We start from the raw sequence: 23,526 nt of genomic DNA on the forward strand, positions 1-23,526 counted from the left end.
GACGGAGCGTGTTCTGTGTGGGAAGGTGAGGAAAGGTAGAATCTGTTTGATTGTGCATAGGTGGAAGAAGCATTTCTTTTACAACCTATAAGACTCACCTTTTACTGTACGCATTAATGCTTTTCAGAGGTTCACCTGTGCGCGTCACGGACTTGGATCTTTCTATAATGAAAAGAAATGCCTCTAAAAGGAGAAAGAAAACCTGAGGCTGTGTAGGTCACCTGACCTATGCACCACAGTGACTGTTTTTGTTGTTTGTTATTACATACTGAATAATGTACCCAATTTGCACATTCTCAGTGTGTAAAAGGTCCCTGGTGATTCTCATCCCATAAAAAGGAAATTGCTTGTAGTCTCATGCTTTTTAAAACCACAAACCTCTACTGTGACTGTGGCATGCATCCTGGCAATAAGGTCATTTGTGAAATAAGTCGTCCCTTATCTCTTCCCCCCCCCCTTCCTTGGAATTCGAAAATAGCAAGAACTGTCAAAGCCACTCTGTGCTGTAGTGGTGGTCAGGCAAATGTGTGTTATTTGCCTTTCTGCCCCTTATTAGAGAAGATCCACTGTGTCAGGGCAATTCATACCGCACTTTGTGGTCTTAATCTTAGTTTAGTTTAGTAAAGCGCTACCGAGCCCTCGGGTAACTGGGTGCTAATTCTTTAAGTTCAACAGTGGTTACAGATTGTTGCACATACAAGCATGTAAGTAAGATACATTTCAGTGTAGTTCGTAGGACCTGGTTACAGTGTGGTCCCGTGAACAGCATGTTGGATTAGGCAGGCCGGGTTACAGTATGGTTTGCCGCAGACATGATATACAATTGCGTGAGGAGTTATATACTGGGTAGTGTATCACACGCATAGGTAAGGTAATGGGCCCATTGGGTATAGCTAAGTACCTTAACCTGATTATTGTTGGGCGGTAAGCAGTTCCTTGACTTTTGCTCTGAATGACCAAAATGAGGTGTCGGCTCTTATTGTCATGGGGAGTGCATTGGACTGTTTGGCTGCCTGTACAGGGAAACTTGCTCCCCCTGCTGTTTTTAGGTTAAACTTAGGTATATTGAGTTGGTGAAGGTAAGGTGATCTGGTTGGTCTGGTGGAATTCTGCATCGTGAATTTTGTTATTGTTGTTATTGTTATTTTGCATTTGTATAGCGCCTTATATACCATTGGTATGGTCTGAAGGCGCTGGTAGGTTGAACGCCCTTGGGAACCGAAGTTCGGGTCAGTGGAAAGATTAGAGAGAGTCCAAAGGTGCGTGTGCGCACCGGTATGTGTGCAGCTGGTGCAGAATTCATGTGGTAGCTGCTTCTTAGCGGTAGGTGTGGCGGTTGAGAGATCAGGGATATGTGTTTGGTCTGGCTGGAATTATCCAGACCGAGTGTGGCGGCGTTAGGCCTGAGGAGATACGCCTGGCTGGGGGTGTGAGACCAGCCATGTTTACTTAGGGTGATGGGGGGTGAGCGGCAGATGTTGATATGAGAACAGTTAGACCGAATGGTGTCATAGTATCTCTGTGTTCTAGTTGAATGGTGGTGTAAGGAGAGAGTAAGCGTGGGGTGTGATATGCAGTATGCTCTTTCAAAGATTCTTTGCATTCCAAAACAAAATAAGCACGTCGCGCAATTCTGAGCGGTCAGGTCCGTTCTATCTTCACATCCGCTCCATGCACTATTCACCCATAACTCATTTGTTCCATGCGTTCGTTCGTTCCATACATTCGTCCGCTCTCCACACGTTCGTCCGCTCTCCACACGTTCGTCCGCTCTCCACACGTTCGTCCGCTCTCCACACGTTCGTCCGCTCTCCACACGTTCGTCCGCTCTCCACACGTTCGTCCGCTCTCCACACGTTCGTCCGCTCTCCACACGTTCGTCCGCTCTCCGTAGCCTCGTTCGCTTTCCACACGTTCGTCCGCTCTCCACACGTTCGTCCGCTCTCCACACGTTCGTCCGCTCTCCACACGTTCGTCCGCTCTCCGTAGCCTCGTTCGTCCGCTCTCCGTAGCCTCGTTCGTCCGCTCTCCGTAGCCTCGTTCGCTTTCCACACGTTCGTCCGCTCTCCGTAGCCTCGTTCGCTTTCCACACGTTCGTCCGCTCTCCGTAGCCTCGTTCGCTTTCCACACGTTCGTCCGCTCTCCGTAGCCTCGTTCGCTTTCCACACGTTCGTCCGCTCTCCGTAGCCTCGTTCGCTTTCCACACGTTCGTCCGCTCTCCACACACTCGTTCGCTCTCCACACGTTCGTTCGCTCTCCACACGTTCGTTCGCTCTCCACACGTTCGTTCGCTCTCCACACACTCGTTCGCTCTCCACACACTCGTCCGCTCTCCACACACTCGTCCGCTCTCCACAGCCTCGTTCGCTCTCCACACACTCGTTCGCTCTCCGCACCCTCGTTCGCTCTCCACACACTCGTTCGCTCTCCGCACCCTCGTTCGCTCTCCACACTCAGCCGCACTCCACGCTCCTTCGCACTCCACGCTCCTTCGCACTCCACGCTCCTTCGCACTCCGCGCTCCTTCGCACTCCGCGCTCCTTCGCACTCCGCGCTCCTTCGCTCTCCGCGCTCCTTCGCTCTCCACGCTCCTTCGCTCTCCACGCTCCTTCGCTCTCCACGCTCCTCTGATCTGGACACTCTTCAGCTCTCCACGCTCCTCGCCTCTCTGCACTCAACCTCTCTCTACACTCAACCTCTCTCTACACTCAACCTCTCTCTACACTCACTCATGTGCTCTCCACATTCATCTGTCTTCCACATTCATTTGCTCTTCATATTCGTCCGCTCATTACTCTCAGCTAACCTCCACACTCATCCGCGCTCCACACTCGTCCGCCGGCAGCGTTCCTCCTCCCCGCTCATCTACACTCATCTATATGCATTCGGTCTCCTATTCAGCTCTCTCATCCTCCGCACTCATCCGCCATCCTCATTTATCTGTTCTCGACACTCACCCGCTCTCGACACTCACCCGCTCTCGACACTCACCCGCTCTCGACACTCACCCGCTCTCGACACTCACCCGCTCTCGACACTCACCCGCTCTCGACACTCACCCGCTCTCGACACTCACCCGCTCTCGACACTCACCCGCTCTCACTCATCCGCTCTCATACTCATCCGCTCTCCATACGCATCTGCTTTCTACATTCTTCCGCTTTCTACACTCATCCGCTCTCCACACTCAGTCGCTCCCCCACTTAGTCGCTCTCCCCACCGTTCTGCACACTCAACCGCTCTCCCCACTCAGTCGCTCTCCCCACCGTTCTGCACACTCAGTCGCTCTCCCCACTCAGTCGCTCTCCCCACTCAGTCGCTCTCCCCACTCAGTCGCTCTCCCCACTCAGTCGCTCTCCCCACTCAGTCGCTCTCCCCACTCAGTCGCTCTCCCCACTCAGTCGCTCCCCCCACTCAGTCGCTCCCCCCATTCAGTCGCTCTCATGCTTCTCTGCTCTCCACGCGCCTCCGCTATCTACGCTCCTTCACTCTGCGCGTTCCTCCGCTCTGCACGCTCTTCCGTTCTCCACGTGCCTCCGCTCTCTGCACATAGCCACTCTCCACTCTCGACTGTTCTCTACACTCGACGGCTCTCCACGCTCTTACGTCCTCCACATTGATTTGCTCTTCAAATTCATCCGCTCTCCACACTCATCCGCCAATAGTATTCATCCTCCTACACTCTTCTACAACTCATCTATGCTTATCCGCACTCATCCTTACTCATTCGCTCTCCCCACTCAACTGCTCACGTCCTCCACACTCATCCGCTCTCCACAGTCAGCCACTCTCCACGCTTGTCGGGTCTCCACGCTCCTCCGCTCTCCACGCTCCTCCGCTCTCTACACTCAACCGCTCTGTACATTCATGAGCTCTCAACATTCATCCGTCTTCCACATTCATTTGCTCTTCATCTTCGTCCGCTCTTTACACTCAACCGACCTACACACTCAGCTGCCCCCCACACTCACCCGCCGACAGCATTCATCCTCCACACTCATCTATACTCATGACAGTCATTCGTACTCCCCACTCGTCCAATCACGCCCTCCACACTCTTCTGCTCTCCACGCTCGTCCGGTCTCAACGTTCATCCGCTCTCTGCACTTTCTACATTCCCAGTGATTTATTCCTATTGTCCACTTCGCTGTTTTCGATCTCCATTGCTCGTTTTAGTTCTGTCATTGTAGGTTACAGTCTGGTTAGTTTAGCTGTATTTTATTTATTTATTTATTTATTTTGTGGTTTGCTGGGTCAGTGTTATTGTGATGATTGGTGTTGCTGGTTTGGAACCGGTTGGTTTTAGGGAAAGAGCCAGGTTTTTAGTAGTTTGCGGAATGCCGTTAAGTCCTTAGTTAGGCGTATGTGGGGAGGGAGCGAGTTCCATAGGGTTGGGGCCAAGGCTGAGAATGATTCTCCGCCTAACCTGACTGAGTTTGTCTTGGGAATTACTAGGAGGCCGGCTGAGCTTGATCTAAGGGTGCGAGTGGGGTGATAAGGTATTAACTTTTCTTGAAGATATTGCGGTCCAGTTTTATGTAGTGCTCGATGGGTGAGGCATAAGGTTTTGAAGGCCACTCTACGGGCTACTGGAAGCCAGTGCAGTGTCTTGAGGGCTGGGGATACGTGGTCTCTTGGACCGAGCGCGAGTAGCACTTTGGCCGCCGCGTTTTGTGCTCTTTGGAGTTTATTCAGTTGGTAGGCATGAATTCCGAGGTATAGGGGGTTTCCGTAGTCCAGTCTTGATATGACGATTGATTGGACCGCGGAAACTCTGTTTGGAAATGAGAGATATGGAAAGATGCGCCTAAGGTTTTTGAGGTGGTAGTGGCAGGACTTTGAGACATTATTGACTTGGCGCGAGAGTGTTAGGTCGGAGTCAAGGGTGCATCCAAGATTTTTCACTGTGTTGGAGGGTGTCAGTGAGTTGCCCATGGCGGGTGGCCAGGGTAGTGGGTGCGGTAGAAGATCAGAGTTGCCGCAAACCATGATTTCTGTTTTGGATGGGTTTAACAAGAGGTGGCTTTGGGTCAACCAGCGTTCTATGTTCAGGAGGCAGGAAGCAATATCCGGTCGGGAGTTGGGTTTTGCGTTCAGGATTTTTAGAATTAGTTGAGTGTCGTCGGCGTAATTGTAACACAGGATGTTGTGTGAACGAATTATTGGTGGGAGGGTGATCAGGTAGAGATTGAACAGGAGGGCGGATAGACATGCTCCTTGTGGGACTCCTGTGTCGACTGGTTGGGCTTGGGAGGTAAAGTCGGAGAGTGTCGTTATTTGGTGCCTGTCTTTGAGGAACGAAGCTATCCATTTAAGGGCGGTTCCACGTATCCCTAGGGAGTGGAGGCGGTCCAGGAGGATTGCGTGATTGATCGTGTCAAAGGCGGCCGATAGGTCGAGAAGGATTAGTGCGGCGCATCCCGCGGAGTCGGCTGTCATTTTAAGGTCATCCCAGATTGAGGTTAGGGTGGTTTCAGTTCCATGACGGGTTCTGAATCCTGATTGGGCGGGGTCCAGGAGATTGTTGGCTTCAACAAAGGCATTTAGTTGGAAGTAGGCGGTTCGGTCAATGAGTTTGGCAAGGAACCTGGTGTTTGAGATGGGGCGGTAGTTTTTGGGCTCGAGAGGGTCGAGCGAAAGTTTTTTAATTAGAGGTTTGACGTGCACCAATTTGAATGCGTCTGGAAAGATACCAGCGGAAAGGGAGGCATTTATGATAGATCTTGCGTGTTCTCCTGCGCAGGTGGAGGTAAAGATTTCTTTTAGGGTTGTGGCAGGGCAGGGGTCCAATGGTGATCCAGATGGTTTGCGGGCGGATAGGAGTTTGAGAAATTGTTCTGGTGATATTGGACTGAAGGAATCGAACGTTGGTTGCGTAGAGGTCGCAGCTGATGGGCTGGCCGGTACGGGCGGAGGATTGCCAGGTGGCTGTAAGAGAGCCAGTTTGGTGGTTAGAGTATTTGTCCTTTCGATAGCCGTGGAGTAAAAGTGGAGGGAGAGAGAGTCACACAGTGATTGTGACGCGGTCGGGATGGTTGTGTTACAAGCCGGATTGGTGAATTCGGAGATAATTTTGTGAAGTTCTTTGCTTTGGTTTTTGCAGTTTAGGATTCGGGAGTTGTAGTGGGCCTTTTTTGCTTTCCGGATTTCGGCTTTGTACCGATACAGGTGTCGGGCTAAGGAGGTCTTGCTCTCATGGGTTTTCTCTTTCTGCCATTTGCGTTCTAGGTATTTGTATTGTCGTTTAGTGGTCTTCAGCTCAGGGGTGAACCATCTGGGGAAAGGGCCACGGCGGGTTGATGGTTTGCACAAGGGGGTGAGCCGCATCAGAGATGCGTTGAGCCATGAATCAAAGGCCTCAGGGGTTAGTTGGTTGTTGAGATAGGTAGGTGGAGGAGACTGGAGGAGTGCCTCGGCTAGGTCTGGGATGATTATTAGTTTCTTCCAGCATTTGCGTATGTTTGGAGGTTCAGATGCGAGTACGGGACGGGGTTCGGGTGAGTGGATGGCGAACGAGAGAATGAAGTGATCAGACCAGATGACAGGGGTGGGCGGCATTAGATGGGTCAGGGAGTTGGAGCTAAAGATGGCATCAAGGGTGTGTCCTTTATAGTGAGTCGGGCCGTTTGTGTGGGGTTGGAGATTAATTGCATCTAAACCGTCAATCAGGGAGTATGTCATAGGGTTGGTGGGGATGTCGAGCCATATGTTGAAGTCTCCAAGAAGGATGAGGTTGGGATGGTTTAGTTGGAGGGTGGCAATAGAATCGCAAAGGTTGTTTGCGAAGTGTCTATCGTAGCCAGGGGGCCTGTAGATTATTAGGAAGGTGTGTGAGAGCGACGGGGAGAGGGATAGTTTAACGAGGAGAGATTCGCAGGATGGAATGGAGGGTTGCTTGTCGATGATTGAGGCGCGGAAGAGAGATTTGAAGACGAATGCTATCCCCCCTCCCCTGGACGGACGGTTCAGTGGGATGAGGGAGTAGTCAGGCGGGAAGGCTTCATTAGCGATTGGGCCGAAGTCGTCAGAGAACCAGGTTTCAGTAATGAAAACTAGGTCTGGTTTGATTGAGGCGAGGAGATCAAAGATGCAATGTCTGTTTTTTGCCACAGATCGGGCGTTAAATAGGATGCAGTTCACATCGGCAGTCAAGGATGGTCTTGGTGCTGGAGCGGGATGGGGCGGTGGAGAAGAGGGTGGACGGAGGGGGGTAGGGTGGGTGATGATAGATGGGAATAGTGGGCGAGCAGAGAGATTGGCCGGCTTCGGGTGGGGTTGGAAGGCTGCGTGTGATAGGATGATCGGGTTTGGGTTGGGGGATTTGAAGGAGGGGTGTTGGCGGTTAGGGGTTTCAGTTGCAGGTGATGTGAAATCGAGGGAGAGGGGTTTCAGGCAGGGAGAAGCCATGGGGGAAGGAGGAGATTGCGGGATAGAGGTGATGGGTCGAGACAAGGGAGGTGAGGAGTGCTGAGAGATTGAAGGGGACAAGGAACGTTTCCTCTTTAGCTTCTTTGTTGCGACTGGTGAGTGGGAGAGAGTAGGGGGGTCGGAGGGGGAGAGGGATGCAGCTTCAGTTCTTGCTAGGGCTAGGCGTGCAGTTTTTAGGGAGGGGAAAGGGTGTGGTCGGGGGGCAGGGTGGCAGGGGTATGAGGGGAGGGTGGGAGGTGGGAGAATACAGGGTGGGGTGTGCCAGGAATTATAGTGAGGGGAGCGGGTATGGGTAATGCTGGTGGGTCGGGGGTGGGGTTCAGGGGATGAGTGGTCTTGGGGTGAGTGGCTCGCCATCGTGCCCCCCTGGCTTGGTGTTTGGAGAGGGGAAAGGCAGGGGGTGCGAAGGAGGTTGGAGAGATTTGGGAGGGGGGGCGGCAGGGAAGACAGATCGGAGAGTGGGGGTGGTCCACGGGGTTTGTTTCTGGCTGACTCTTGAGGAGTGGGTGCACTCATGATTGGTGCGAGCTTTTAGGTTGATTTAGGAGGGCTTTCTGATTGTAGTTCTGAGGCGCGGTGGTGGTGACACGCTTTTAGGCACACCTTAGGTTCAATTGCTTGAAGATGATACTAGACTATTGGTGGTTTTCTAGATAGAATAGTAAACAGAGGTGATTTTAGTTTATTGGGTACACTTCTAAGTTCACCTGTACACAGAGAAGATATTCGGTCAGCCTCTAGATTCAATTTGCTTAGAGGGGGTATTAGATTATTAGTGACAGTTTTGGATTCTATTACACAGATATACTGTTAGTTATACTGTTGGGATTGAATAGGGCACGGTAGTGGTGGACTTCTTTCAATTCACCTTTATACAAGGAGGGTATTAGGCATGGATCTAAATCAACTTTGTGGATAGATTATTAGTCACTGTTTTAGATTCTACATTACATAGCTATGCTGTTAGTTATTTCTAAATCAGAGTTTCACAGGGAGGTTGTTGGGCACAGATTTAGATTCTATATTACACAACTATGTTTTTAGTTATACTAATAGGATTGAATAGAGCATGGTGGTGGTGGACTTCTTTCAATTCATCTTTATGCAGGGAGGGTATTCGGCATGGATATAAATCAACTTTGTAGATTAGTCACCGATTTAGATTCTACATTACACAGCTATACCGTTGGTTATTTCTAAATCTGAGTTTCACAGACAGGTTGTTGAGCACACTTCTAAATTCAGCTATCACCGAATAGTCAGTTGGGTTCACTTATAGATGAATAGACAGGCTATTGGGCACACTTCTAAATGTAACTTTCGGGGTGGGTAACTTTCTAAATTCAACTTTCACAGAGAGGCAAGTTGGGCACACAACTAAACTGACTTCTCGCGTTCTGTTCACTTCTAAATGCAACTTCTAAATGCACTTCTGAATTCAACTTTCATATAGAGGCTATTGTGCATACTTCTAAATGAGTTTCTTAATTCAACTTTTCACAGAGAGGCTGTTGGGCACACTTCTAAATTCACAATTAGTCTATTGGGTACACTTCTACTTTTGACTTTCCACAGGGAGGCTATTGGGCGCACTTCTAATGCAACTTCTAAATGCACTTCTTAATCCAACTTTTTACAGGTAGGGACTTGGGTACATTTCTAAATGCAGAGAGAGGCAATTGGGCACACTTCTAAGAGCACTTTTAAATTCAACTTTTCATAGAGAGGCAAATGGGTACACTAAGTTCACAGCGAGGCTATTGGGAAGACTTCTAAGTGCACTTCTAAAATCAACTTTCACAGAGAGGCAATTGGGCACACTTCTAAATTTACGGCGCGGCTATTGGGCACACTTCTAGATTCAGCGAGGCTGTTGGGCACATTTCTAAATGCACTTCTTAATTCAACATTTCATAGAGAGGGAGATTGGGCACACTTCTAAATGGACTTCTCGCGTTCTGTTCACTTCTAAAATGCAACTTCTAAATTCAACTTTCACATAGAGGCTATTGGGCACACTTCTAAATGAACTTCTTAATTCAACTTTTCACAGAGAGGCAACTTGGGCACACTTCTAATTGAGCTTCTTAATTCAACTTTTCACAGAGAGGCAACTTGGGCACACTTCTAAATGCACTTCTAAATTCAACTTTCCACAGAGAGGCAAATTGGGTACACTTCTAAATGCACTTCTAAATTCAACTTTCCACAGAGAGGCAAATTGGGCACACTTCTAAATGCACTTCTAAATTCAACTTTTCACAGAGGCAAATTGGGTACACTTCTAAATGCACTTCTAAATTCAACTTTTCACGGAGAGGCAAATTGGGCACACTTCTAAATTCAACTTTCACATAGAGGCAAATTGGGCACACTTCTAAATGCACTTCTAAATTCAACTTTTCACAGAGAGGCAAATTGGGCACACTTCTAAATGCACTTCTAAATTCAACTTTTCACAGGGAGGCAAATTGGGCACTTCTAAATTCACAATTAGTCTATTGGGTACACTTCTACTTTTGACTTTCCACGGGCAGGCTATTGGGCACACTTCTAATGCAACTTCTAAATGCACTTCCTAATTCAACTTTTTACAGGTAGGGGCTTGGGTACATTTCTAAATGCACAGAGAGGCAATTGGGCACACTTCTAGATTTAGCGAGGCAATTGGGCACACTTCTAAGAGCACTTTTAAATTCAATTTTTCATAGAGAGGCAAATGGGTACACTTCTAAGTTCACAGCGAGGCTATTGGAAAGACTTCTAAGTGCACTTCTAAAATCAACTTTCACAGAGAGGCAATTGGGCACACTTCAAAATTTACGGCGCGGCTATTGGGCACACTTCTAGATTCAGCGAGGCTGTTGGGCACATTTCTAAATGCACTTCTTAATTCAACATTTCATAGAGAGGGAGATTGGGCACACTTCTAAATGGACTTCTCGCGTTCTGTTCACTTCTAAAATGCAACTTCTAAATTCAACTTTCACATAGAGGCTATTGGGCACACTTCTAAATGAACTTCTTAATTCAACTTTTCACAGAGAGGCAACTTGGGCACACTTCTAATTGAGCTTCTTAATTCAACTTTTCACAGAGAGGCAACTTGGGCACACTTCTAAATGCACTTCTAAATTCAACTTTCCACAGAGAGGCAAATTGGGTACACTTCTAAATGCACTTCTAAATTCAACTTTCCACAGAGAGGCAAATTGGGCACACTTCTAAATGCACTTCTAAATTCAACTTTTCACAGAGGCAAATTGGGTACACTTCTAAATGCACTTCTAAATTCAACTTTTCACGGAGAGGCAAATTGGGCACACTTCTAAATTCAACTTTCACATAGAGGCAAATTGGGCACACTTCTAAATGCACTTCTAAATTCAACTTTTCACAGAGAGGCAAATTGGGCACACTTCTAAATGCACTTCTAAATTCAACTTTTCACAGGGAGGCAAATTGGGCACTTCTAAATTCACAATTAGTCTATTGGGTACACTTCTACTTTTGACTTTCCACGGGCAGGCTATTGGGCACACTTCTAATGCAACTTCTAAATGCACTTCCTAATTCAACTTTTTACAGGTAGGGGCTTGGGTACATTTCTAAATGCACAGAGAGGCAATTGGGCACACTTCTAGATTTAGCGAGGCAATTGGGCACACTTCTAAGAGCACTTTTAAATTCAATTTTTCATAGAGAGGCAAATGGGTACACTTCTAAGTTCACAGCGAGGCTATTGGAAAGACTTCTAAGTGCACTTCTAAAATCAACTTTCACAGAGAGGCAATTGGGCACACTTCAAAATTTACGGCGCGGCTATTGGGCACACTTCTAGATTCAGCGAGGCTGTTGGGCACATTTCTAAATGCACTTCTTAATTCAACATTTCATAGAGAGGGAGATTGGGCACACTTCTAAATGGACTTCTCGCGTTCTGTTCACTTCTAAAATGCAACTTCTAAATTCAACTTTCACATAGAGGCTATTGGGCACACTTCTAAATGAACTTCTTAATTCAACTTTTCACAGAGAGGCAACTTGGGCACACTTCTAATTGAGCTTCTTAATTCAACTTTTCACAGAGAGGCAACTTGGGCACACTTCTAAATGCACTTCTAAATTCAACTTTCCACAGAGAGGCAAATTGGGTACACTTCTAAATGCACTTCTAAATTCAACTTTCCACAGAGAGGCAAATTGGGCACACTTCTAAATGCACTTCTAAATTCAACTTTTCACAGAGGCAAATTGGGTACACTTCTAAATGCACTTCTAAATTCAACTTTTCACGGAGAGGCAAATTGGGCACACTTCTAAATTCAACTTTCACATAGAGGCAAATTGGGCACACTTCTAAATGCACTTCTAAATTCAACTTTTCACAGAGAGGCAAATTGGGCACACTTCTAAATGCACTTCTAAATTCAACTTTTCACAGGGAGGCAAATTGGGCACTTCTAAATTCACAATTAGTCTATTGGGTACACTTCTACTTTTGACTTTCCACGGGCAGGCTATTGGGCACACTTCTAATGCAACTTCTAAATGCACTTCCTAATTCAACTTTTTACAGGTAGGGGCTTGGGTACATTTCTAAATGCACAGAGAGGCAATTGGGCACACTTCTAGATTTAGCGAGGCAATTGGGCACACTTCTAAGAGCACTTTTAAATTCAATTTTTCATAGAGAGGCAAATGGGTACACTTCTAAGTTCACAGCGAGGCTATTGGAAAGACTTCTAAGTGCACTTCTAAAATCAACTTTCACAGAGAGGCAGGTTGGGCACACAAGGTACACATTTGGCTGAAAGGTAGCGTGGGGCCGTCAGGTATAGACATTAATGAGTAATGACCAACGTCGTAGTTTAATTCTGTCACGGATGGGGAGCCAGTGTGTTTCCTTTCTGAGTGAGGAAATGAAAGAGTATTAAAATAGTCCAGTTTGGATAGTATGAGGGCTCTGGCCAAGGTAAGGTGGCTGATGGTGGATAGGAATGGTTTACAGGCATTAATGAGTTTGTTGGTATAGACTGTGGCTGAAATAGTGGCATTGATTTTCTTTTTAAGAGAAAGTGTTGAGTCTAAGTACACCCCCAGTGTTTTGACTTCTTTCGACACTTTAATGATGTTGCCGTCAATAGTAAAGGATTGGTATCTGGGATCCAGTTTATTGAGGCGTGCCTGTGATCTGACAATAAGTAGTTCTGTCTTACCATTTAAGCAGAGGCTGTGGGTGGCCATCCATGCTTGGATCTCTAGGTAGATCTCGTTCAGTTTAGCAACATCCTTGTCGTAGTTCCCCGTGTGGTCAACGAGGACCTGGGTGTCGTCTGCATAATTAGTATATGTGACACCTAGGTTGTCAAGGCGATCAAAGAGGAGCTTGGTAAAGATGTTGTAAAGTGTGGGGGAGATACAAGAACCTTGGGCAACTCCACATTGGATTGGGACAGGGTCGGCGGCGGTGCCACCAGTGGGTGAGAAGACCCTGGTAGTTCTGTACGAGAGGAAGGAACAAATCCAATTGGTGGCATCCTGGGAGAATGCAGCAGCCAAGGAGAGGTGTTCGGTGAGAATTATGTGGTTGACTAGGTCGAAGGCTGCGGACAGATCCAACAGTAGCAGGATGGCCAGCTTGCCCTTGTCTTTGGCTTCATCCATTTTGATTTTTAGGTCCAGGAGGGCTGTTTCCGTCGCATGCCTGGGTCTAAAGCCAAATTATCGCAACCCTAGAAGGTTGTTCTCCAGATGTTGTTGTATTTGGAGGTAAGCTACTCTATCTAGTATTTTTATCTTAATTTTAGTATTTAATCTTAATGCATGCTTGTTTAGTGGAATTGTATACTTGAGGTAGAGTTGCACCAGAGTTGGCCAGAACCCCAGAGTACTTAAGAGTGTGTGCTGCAACACATCCCCTATTAAAGAATATGTAAATTACAAGTGTTCTACCTCTGGTTGTTGGTTTTCATGAATACAGTCCAGACAAAGGCTGGCTCTAAATTCTCTCCAAGGTGCTAGTAGGTAAGACGATTAATGTGCAACATTCCCTCCCTTCGTAGTTGGAAAGGACTCTACAGCGCTTGGCTTTTGAAGAAGCTCTCAAGGGTAGTTGGTTTAAGAATGTGTTTACTACATGTATAAAGGTGTTCTGCTTCTGAGGAAAAGGCCCATTTGCAGAGTTTCTAAGCGGGGTGAGCCTAGGTGCAAGTGGATGGCCATAATCTACAAGGGTAGTGACGGCATGATGCAATGAGGACCGATTTGAAAGGGGCAGAGGTTGGCTACATGCGGTATGACTCGATCTAAAGGGGCCAATGAGGACTGAGGTGGCATTGCCAGGCCTGACTAAGATTCAGGGAGCAGAAGACGCTTTGATAACGGGCCAGTGAGAGCTGCAGTTGTGCAAGACTGTGTGGAAAGGGTAGACATGGAGAGCAGGCTTTCACATATGTATCATTTGAACACAGCAGATGTGAATGGCTGCCTGACATTGCAAAGATAGCATTTAATTCTTTTGTGAGGCCATGCCTTACTGGGAGGATGCTGAAACATCCTCCCAGTTATGTTTTAATTGTGCCTTCAATACCACTTTGAAATGAAGAGGCGAGCAAACGGGCACAGTCTGAATATAAAATGTAGTGTTTCAGAAAAAGGCCTACATGGCCATTAAGAGACAGTCAAAATGTCTATCAGGATGCCCGCCGCTCTGGGATGTTAATTGAAGTTGCAGGATTGTCTTGATTACATTGTCTGAATTGTACATTTCTCTGTTATTTTTCTACTTTAGGTTCGAGCTGCATTTTTCAAATTAATTTCTACGTTTTGCCAAAAGCTGTGTGGCCCGCTGACCGCTGAGGCTGCTCGAGTGTGCCCAGCAGTTCTTCTCAATGTGGATGAGAGTGATGCTGTGGTGTGCCCGGCTCTCTGGGAATCTGTACTTTACATCATCACTAGCATTCAGGTATTTTCCAAATGTATTTCTTTAACCATTTGATATATTTGACAAATTGTGAATCTTTGTTAAAACAGTTTATTCACGTATGGACCATGCACATCAAATTGCACTTCTTGGATTCCCATTCAATATCCGTATTGGTGCTGGTTCTCAAAATGCACTCCATAACGGGTATAGTATATAGAAGTATCTTTTTTTTTTTTTTAAAGATTTTTATTCATAGAAATTTGGTATACAAGGCAATTAATATAATCAACAAGTGACAAATGTTTGCAAATATAGAAGGCACAAGAGAAGTTATAGGTAATTAATGCATCTGTAAGCCAAGTATCCTTATATCATATTATGCAATGCAAACTTGAACTTTTAGAAATATAGAGGAAGACGCAACGAACAAGAAAGCAAGACAAGACTACACATGTACAAAAGGAGGGAGGGAGGGAAGTGAGAGGGCGGGTGTTGCGGGTGCTGATATTGTATGTACCATATGCTGGATAATAACATAGACGTTAATGTGGGTTAGCAACATATAGGAAGTCCATGAAAGATTGCCATTTCAACTGATATTTAGTGAGTAGATCAAGGGAGGATGTGTTACATTTTTCTAACCTGTGGATATTGCAGATGGAGTTCCATCAAAATGTATAATGAATAGGTTTTTCCAATTTGTAGTGATAGTTTGAATTGCAACCATTAAGCATAAATCAAACAAATAGTATGCATGTTTGTTGCTGGAATTATTAGGCAACATGGACCTACCTAAAATAAGAAAATCAAAACCGAAATCTTGATGAAGGTTAAAAACACATTTGTTGATATTCCACACTGAGTTACAAAATGGTATGACATGGTGACATTCTATGAACATGTGCTTGAACGAACCTTGAGAATATAATCAGTTCCAACAGTTATCATTAGCTAATAAGCCACATATAAAAAGAGAGACTGGGGTGATGAAGGGTCAGTGATGAAAATAGAATAAGGTTTGGATTAGGCTAGCGGATACTGTAATTTTGGAGATGTATTGCCATTGAGAGGGCCAACAAAATGTATTATTCAACTGTAGGCAGCCATCTTTCCAATCATTGTGAAGACAGTGAATTCTTGGAGTAAGCAAAGTCAGATGTAAGGTTTTATAATAAATCGAGTCTGTAGTGTCCGAGTTCAACATATGAAGTAATCTCTGTGCATTGGGGATATTGGAGCTATACATCAGTAACTCAAAATGTTCTATTATTGCGGCAATAATGGCAAGATATTGCTTCAGGGAAGAAACAGACATGTAAAACTTGGCAATAAACTCATCAAATGTAGTGGGAGTACCATTCGAAAAATGTTGATTACAAAATTTGGTGCCTTTAGAGAGGCATGGCTTCCAAAAAAGTAGGTTTACCATTGATTTTAATCAGGGGATTAAGCCAAATGAAAGGAGAGATGAGTGTGGATTGTTTAACTATATATGGGGAACATATGTAGCCTAAGAAATGGGACAGATTGACGTATGCAAGAGTATTTAGTAAATGTATTCTTTCCTTTAATAAAGGTCAGCAAGGGATGTTGGAGACACCATAGCTCTTTCCAGGCAAACCCATATAGGTATACGGAATGATTAATATTCAGTAAACCACCACTGTTTGTTTGGCAACAAAAGCCATGTGATATTTTTTGAAGTCGGGGAAACCAACACCACCTTGCAAACAGGGTTTTTTAAGTTTGCTGAGTGAAATTCTGTTTCTTATTCTCCATAGTAAGGCAGGAATCTATTTAATTAAAAAGGGACGGAGAAAGGGAAATTGGCAGCATATAGAGGATAATGGGGGAAATCATCATTTCGGCCCCACCATGAGGGAGATAGAGGGGGGACCATGCGGCTACTAACTCCTTAACTCTGGCTAATAAGATGTCTGAATTGTGTTTGCATGGACTATTATTGGAAGCAGAAATGTGGATACCCAAGTATTTGAATCCCTGGGGACACCAGGGTACACCATTTCATACCTAGCGCACGGGTATGATCGGATGTGCAATGTATGTTAAGGGGAAGAATTTCCAACATATCTATGCTAAATTTGTAGCCTGAGGCTTTCGAAAAACCTAGTTACTATGTAAAGTAGATATTGGGTACTTTGCTGTGGATTTTTTGAGAATAAAAGTACGTCATCGGCATAAGCCGCCATTTTAATATGTAGATGACAAATGGAATTCCCTGAATGCTATCTTGTTTTACAGCTTCTAGGAAGGGTTCTAACGCTGGAATGAAGAGAATCTGGGATAAAGGGCAGCCCTGGCTAGTGCCTCTAGGTAAGGGGAAGAAAGGAGACATTTGACCATTAACAAAAATTACAGTTTTGGGATTAGAATATAGGACATTAATCATGGAAAGAAACGGGGGGACCAAAACCATGCCACCTAAGGGCTTCAAACATAAAATCCCAGTCGACTCTATCAAACGCTTTTTCTGCATCAAGAGCGATTGCAGCATGGGGGTCATTTGATTTGTGCAATATGTCAATAATGTCTAGAAAAGGTCTAATATTGGAGGAAGACACTCTACCTTTTACATATCCAACTTGATCTTGTTTAAGAAGATAAGGTAGAAATGGGAGGATTCTATTTGCTAAAATCTTGGCATAAATCTTGCAGTCTGTATCGATAAGGGAAATAGGACGATAGTTTTGGGGGAGTTCGGGGTCTTTATTAGGATTGGGAGATACAATTAGCATAGCGTCCAGAAATGAGCCTTGGGCCATGTTATTTGAAATGAAATGATAGTAGAGTTCATCAAGCTTAGGGACTAAAGGATATGAAAATGGGCCACAAAATCTGTAGGAAAACCATCCGGTCCAGGGGCTTTTCCTTTTTTCAGAGTCTTAATGGCCAAATATATTTCAGGGGTGCGGGGGGTTATAGGGACATTAAATAATGGAAGATTGGAATTGCGGGGTAAATTGTGTAGAAAGTCATTAACAGCAGGATTATTAGGCAGGGCTTCAGAGGTATATAGATTGGAATAAAATAATTTGAATGATTGAACAATTTCTTTACCCGAAAATGTCCTATTACCCAAGTGATCTTTTATAGCTACAATTCTGTTTCGTTCCTTCTTAATTTTGAGGTAAGTAGCTAACGGTTTACTAGTTTTATTGGAGGATCAGTATATTTTTGCTTTATATTTCATTAGGTTGGTACATGAATATTGTGTAATGTATATAGAAGTATCTCTAATTATTGCACACCTGTCTCAAATGATGCATTTCTCACTGAAATTGCTAAACACATTTTTCTCATTACTGTTTTCTGTTCTGCAGGATTGTTGGAATCACGTAAGCGCTAAGAAAGGTGTATTGCCCAAGCTGTGGATAGTGCTGTGGGAAGGGGGCCGCGGTCTCGCTACTGTTGTTTATCCCTACCTCTTGCCCTTCATCAGTAAGCTTCCTCGGGAAATCACTGACCCAAGTGTTGAGTTTTACACCACCTATTTCAACTCTATGATTCAAGGGTAAGGATCTTCTTTTTTCAGAATTATGAACTGCCTCTCTATATGTGGTACTTGGCTTTGCCTGCCGGACTTCCTTTGAAAATGGCAGTACCATTTATATAACACCTGTTGCACAATCATTGACACCCTAAGTTTGTTGGACGTCTAGGAACGACCCATCAATTATAAGCGCTGTAGAGATATGGTTAAAGGGCTTGGGGAAGTCATGCAAGACAGAGATGACGCATTCATTCACCAATTTACTGTTCTGCCTCATATCCCAATAGTCCAATTCCTTTTACCACCTTCCCGATATTTTTTCTTCCCTAGTCTTCTGCCTCCTCCTTTTAGCCTGTCCCTTCTTTCTCTTGGTCACATACTCACATCCTGTTTATCATGTATTCATTCACACTCTGTCTCAAATTGCCTTTCAGCCATCCATAATTGGATGTCCTCTCATTATTTTTAAACCCCGCTAAGGCAGGTTCTATTCGTTCCTACATCTACTCTTCCCACCTCACCAACAGTCTGCTTTGCCCCGTCCTTGCTCCTTTTTCCTCCTCAGTTCGTAATCTCAGGGACTTTTGATACTTCACTTTCCTCACATATCTCAGCTGTCGTGCCCATCCATATCTATCATTACTGCTCTGCTCTTCTACTTGGCCTTCCTGTTCTTCCTCCTACCCCCTGCATTTGGTATACAACTAACTGCTATTCCTCTTCTCCCACCGTTCTTTTTGATTTTCTTTCCACCGTTTACACATGCATCCGTGGTCTTGCTCCTCTTTACCTTTCCTTTCTTGTCTCTTTCTACTTTGCCTCTCGTTCTCTCTACTCGCTTTCTCGATTTCTCCTGCCTGTCCTTAAATCCCCTAGTGTGTGCTGCCTACCTCCCACTTTCATTTGTTTTCTCTTTTGGCAGATGAACACTGGCCCGCTCTTCCCCTATCCGCTCATCTCCTTTCATCGATTGCACACTGTGCTTCATACTTGTGTACTCTACACTGTCTAGCTAATGATTTTCTATTCTCCTTTAATGTTTAACCTCACTCTGTCATTATTACTTGATTTTGTAACATTGATGTATTATTCTTTTAAGGCGCTTTGGGGAAAGTGCTAATAAAAATGTAAATAAATGCAAATAAGTGCTCATATGACATTTCTATGCAAAAATACATATTCCCTGATTTAAAAAGGAGAGTTTGCTGTCTCCAATTTCTTTGTTGCTTTAATATGCATCACTTCCTAGAGGAGGGATGCCTCACCACTGGAGCTCTCAATATAGATCGGAAGCGTCTTTTGCCATTTTCTCCATTGTGCTTTTATGCACCCAAACTGGCAAGAGTTGGTGAGTACCCTTGGCTAATCCGAAGCTATGTCTTCTCATGAGCTACTCCTTTGCCCTTTTTATTACCCAGAAAACCTGACGGCACCCTAAGTGTATCTGTTCCATTCCCATCTAGCCTCCAGGTATCCCACCTCGAAAGCTTTCATGATGGATAGGAACTCTTTGCTGTTTGCCTTATTGTCACATGTCCTACCTGAGGATGTGTTGCGATGTAACAGCCAAAATATGCTCCAGATTCCTTTAAAAAAATCTCCCTGTGTGATTCATCTGCTCACTGCTGCCGCCTTACGGTTTCCAGTGAGTTTTTCTGTTGTTTAAGCAGTTGATTTCTTCTTCTTTAGAATTTCTTTTTTTTTATGGTAACTGTTGGGGAGTTTTACAAAAGTCCACCTATGGTAGAACTTGAGAAGACTCACTCTTAGATGTACAGTTTTCCAATTCTTGCATTTGCCCTGTACTACCCAAAACGTTTGGTAGCAATGGCTTAGCCTAGGAGGGAGGAGGGCTGTAGTTGGGCAAACAGGACTCTGAGCATACAAGGTGGTTCAAAGAAACACTGACACACATTTTATTATATGTGCACTAAGGTTAAGGTTGTTAAGCAAGATAAGTACTGTTCACAGTAAAATCACAGTCAAATAACAGTAGAATGAAAGGTTAGATCCTTTAAATAAACATGTAATAAAAAGTTGAAGCACACTTTAAATCAAAGTAGGATACAGGGTAAGCACACTTTTAGAACACTCTGGTAACTTAATTAACCCCTGCTTAACCAGGCTTCAGAAGTCCAACCCTATGCTAGGTGCTACGCACAGATTCAATGGGGGGCACTGGGCGTTGCAGTGACCAAGGGTTGGGAGAAGGAAGCAGGTCAGTAGTTAGTAGAGCACATTTCTATGGAGAAGTCTACTTGTTTGCAGGTAAGCACAATATTTTTAGAAATGTAGGACCAATGAGTTGTTCACCCTGAGGGGACCTAGGGTGCCTTAGGGGAGGGGTACAAGTAACAGCTTAACTGCAGCCCTCCCGGTGCACGAAATCACAAAGTAAGACCAAGGTAAATTCCAAGGCTTGTCACAGTACCTTTTCAGCAGATAATTTGCTGCACCAGGTTGGACCACCAGGTGAGGCGTCAGATGTCCCTGGTTCGGATTTCTTGGCATGGAAGGCTGAGGAAGGTCTGTTGGAGGTAGAAGCCGGATGCACTCCAGCAGTGGGATGCCAAGCAGTTAATGTACGCGGCACATGTGTGTTGGAGCCTTGCACAGGCTCTGGATGCAGTTCGGTTATCGTCCAGTGATGTTTGCACCATTTCTCGCTCCTCGTCTCGGTTGAGGGGACTTTCAGGAGCGGGACACAGTCATTGGAGGCCCAGAAGGAGGCCTACCAAGTTTCAGGCAAAACTGACCTTCGGCAGACGTTGGTGACCTCCTTGGTGGTCAGTTCGGCCACATCTCTCGCAGTGCGCTCCTTTTCAAATCCTGACATATCAAGCGACGGTAATGACTTATGCCTCTCTGGAGGGTTGGGGGCGGTGGGGGTCCCACACAGGACATTTGCATGACACAAGGCCTCTGGCTCCCAGAAGAGTGGCATATTCACGTACTGGATCTGCAGGCAGTTTTCTGGGCTCAGGTCTTTGCAGCCTCAGCTCCAGGGGAAAGTGGTGCGGCTGTTAGGCAGAATTGCATGCAGTAGCCTCTGGGACCACCACATACAATTAGGACTACAAGTGATAGCAAAAACCAACCTTTGGTATAAGTCTGTACTACACAGTTTGTGTTAGCGAGCTGAGCAGCCAGGCTTATCTCAAGAGGGAATGTGAGCAGTACAAGAGGTTACACAGAAGTCTTACAATCATAGTGGTTCAATTAGACACTTACACTCTAGGTTTCTTGGTACAACACTTATTAATTTATTACACAATCATTTAGAAAACATTCCCTAGATGGAGGCAACTTAATATTATACACATGGCATTTGCGTTATTTCAATGGGAGTAAAAAGGCACAAGTTAGCAGAATTGATCACAAATACTTTCTTAGGGAGTGCAAATAGTTTTAGTTCACTAGAGGACTCGATTCAGTTCAATCGGCCTAGGCCAAAGTCAATGGACTAGTGTCTTGGATAGGAAAGAGCAGTTCTTGAAGTAAACAGTAAATCTTTGCCAAAGTTCTCAGAAGTAGTTTGTACGAAAAAGAATCTTATGTTGGGTCACAAGCTGGTTAGGCCTGTAAGTTGGGAAAGTTCCACGAACTTTCACTGCGAGAGAGGCGTTCTTTCATTCGGGTTGGCACAGTACCTTAATATGAAGCAAAAGATGAAGCTGAAGACGTTGGTTCCTGGCAGTACCTGTAGATCTCACTGTTCCTGAGCCGCAGTTGTGGGGATAAGAGGGAGAACGTTGGGGGACTCCTGTACTGCACGGGATCGTCGGAAAACGCTGACAAAATGGAGTCACTTCAGTTCCAGTAGCTGTAATACAAGCACACAAGCTGGTGTTTCCTTCCCCCTGGTTAATCCTAACCAGCTCCGAGAATGGTATCCAGATGGCTTAAGAGTTGATTGGTACCACCAACTCAAAGGAAGAAGTCGCCCTTGAAGGGGCTTCTCTGTCGAGATGAAGTTGGCAATTCAGACCTGCAGCAGGGCTTCACCGGGAAAACCAACGGTCCAGGAGTTGAGGCAGCCGTCCTCTTCTAGCTCTTCTTCGGTTCTTTCGTTCCAGTGGTCGGCTATGCTTTCCAGTCCAAGAGACTTGCCTTTTAAACAGTTTTCTCCCATTCATTCCAGCCTACCTGCCACTCACCTTGCCGGACAGTCAGCCAGCCAATCACGCCAGAGTGCATTTGAGTCTCCAAGGAGACTAAGCACAGGGAGTTTCGGGCACCTCCCTCACTTCCTGCCCACCCCAGACACTCAGACGCCAGAGGCGGTCTTCAGTCCTGAAGCCCGCCAAAGGCATGGAAACAAAGGGACCAAGCCTGATTTAACGCGCAGAGACAAACACTAGAAGGACCTTTCCAAAAAGAAATGGCGAAAAAAAGAAGACCGGGACCGGTTTAAACAAAGGGGCTTAAGGCGCCATCTTGAAAAACATGGCTCCTGCGATTTTTAGCTACTGGTGTTCGCGGTCGGGATTAATCATGGTAGTTCATTGTAAAACCACTGCCACCAGCCATTTCGATAGAAAGGGGTAGCATTTGACTGCTACGTGAGTTTCTAGACACAGGGGATACTAGGTAACCCCTCCAGCACTCTATAGGAAGATAATGTGGGCTGGGTCTAGGAATTTAAAAAGACTAGTAAAGTCAATTTAACCTTACATTTTCTGGGAAACAGTAGTTGATCCCAGAGAATGTATTTAAACCTTTGGGAAGTTTAAAAAGACATCCCTGTGTCACTGCACTGAGGGTGCTGTGTAACACACCTGTCAAGATGCCTATAGAGTAATCTAAAACTCCATAATCCAAGCAAACAAACACAAAAAACAAACTGAATTAAAAAGTCCCAAAGTTCAGCAAAAGAGCTGGGGGTCTCTAAGGTAGAGAGGAATTAGCACATTTTGAGAACTCTCCCTAACAGCAGGTTCTTCACGGACAACACCACCACCATGTTTTACATCAGGAAGCAGGGCAGGATGTGCTCCCTGCTCTCTCTCTGGGGGCACGGTTAGGGGAGTTTTCCTAAAGTCCTACTGGTAGTAAGACTTTAGTAAGCTATCCCAGTGATTTGTAGATCTCCAACTCTTAGTTTCAGAGTGGCAGAGCAGTGAAGCTTCTCTTAAGAGGAAGATGTGAGCTGTAGGTAAGTACACTGAACCTTAGTTAGACATGCACAGTAAAGAAACACTTACACTTATAATTTATATTTTATTATATATACTCCAAAATTACTTTAAATACTTTAGATGGTTATACTAGAACACTTTGGAATACTTCAGAATACACTTCAAAGGAAACTTTCACTTTTGTGTTTTCTTTCTTGGTTACATTTGTAGCAATGTTAGAAAGGGAAAAGGCAATGTTATCGTATTATCGGTTTCTAACAGTTCATAAGGTAATATATTTGTTCTGCAAACACATATGGCAAAGTCATTTTAAGGGAGGAAAATAATAAGTGTATCATTAGCTTGGTTCTAGGTTCTTCGCACAGCAAGTCTTTCAAGTACGAAGAGTTCCAGAGGATTTCTTTCAGTCTCTAGTGTTATATACGTAGCAAGTTAACAACTAACAAGGGAGTCCTGTAAAAGGACTCGATGAAGGGACACAAGCAGCGAATTGAGTCAGAGGTAAGAGGGGGTAACCTTGG

General features: G+C 45.2%; 1 protein-coding gene across 1 annotated transcript in view; it reads left to right on the forward strand.

Moving 5' to 3' along the window:
• LTN1 (listerin E3 ubiquitin protein ligase 1) overlaps positions 1-23,526 on the forward strand; it is a 1,629,727-nt gene that overhangs the window by 279,411 nt on the left and 1,326,790 nt on the right. The window contains exons 7-8 of the mRNA XM_069636371.1: positions 14,222-14,395; positions 17,698-17,888. Of these exons, the coding sequence (XP_069492472.1) occupies positions 14,222-14,395; positions 17,698-17,888 (365 nt within the window). The remainder of the gene's footprint in view (positions 1-14,221; positions 14,396-17,697; positions 17,889-23,526) is intronic.

Source organism: Ambystoma mexicanum, chromosome 7p (genome assembly GCF_040938575.1).
Source record: "Ambystoma mexicanum isolate Mex_15411 chromosome 7p, UKY_AmexF1_1, whole genome shotgun sequence".
In the NCBI taxonomy this organism is placed as follows: Eukaryota; Metazoa; Chordata; class Amphibia; order Caudata; family Ambystomatidae; genus Ambystoma; species Ambystoma mexicanum.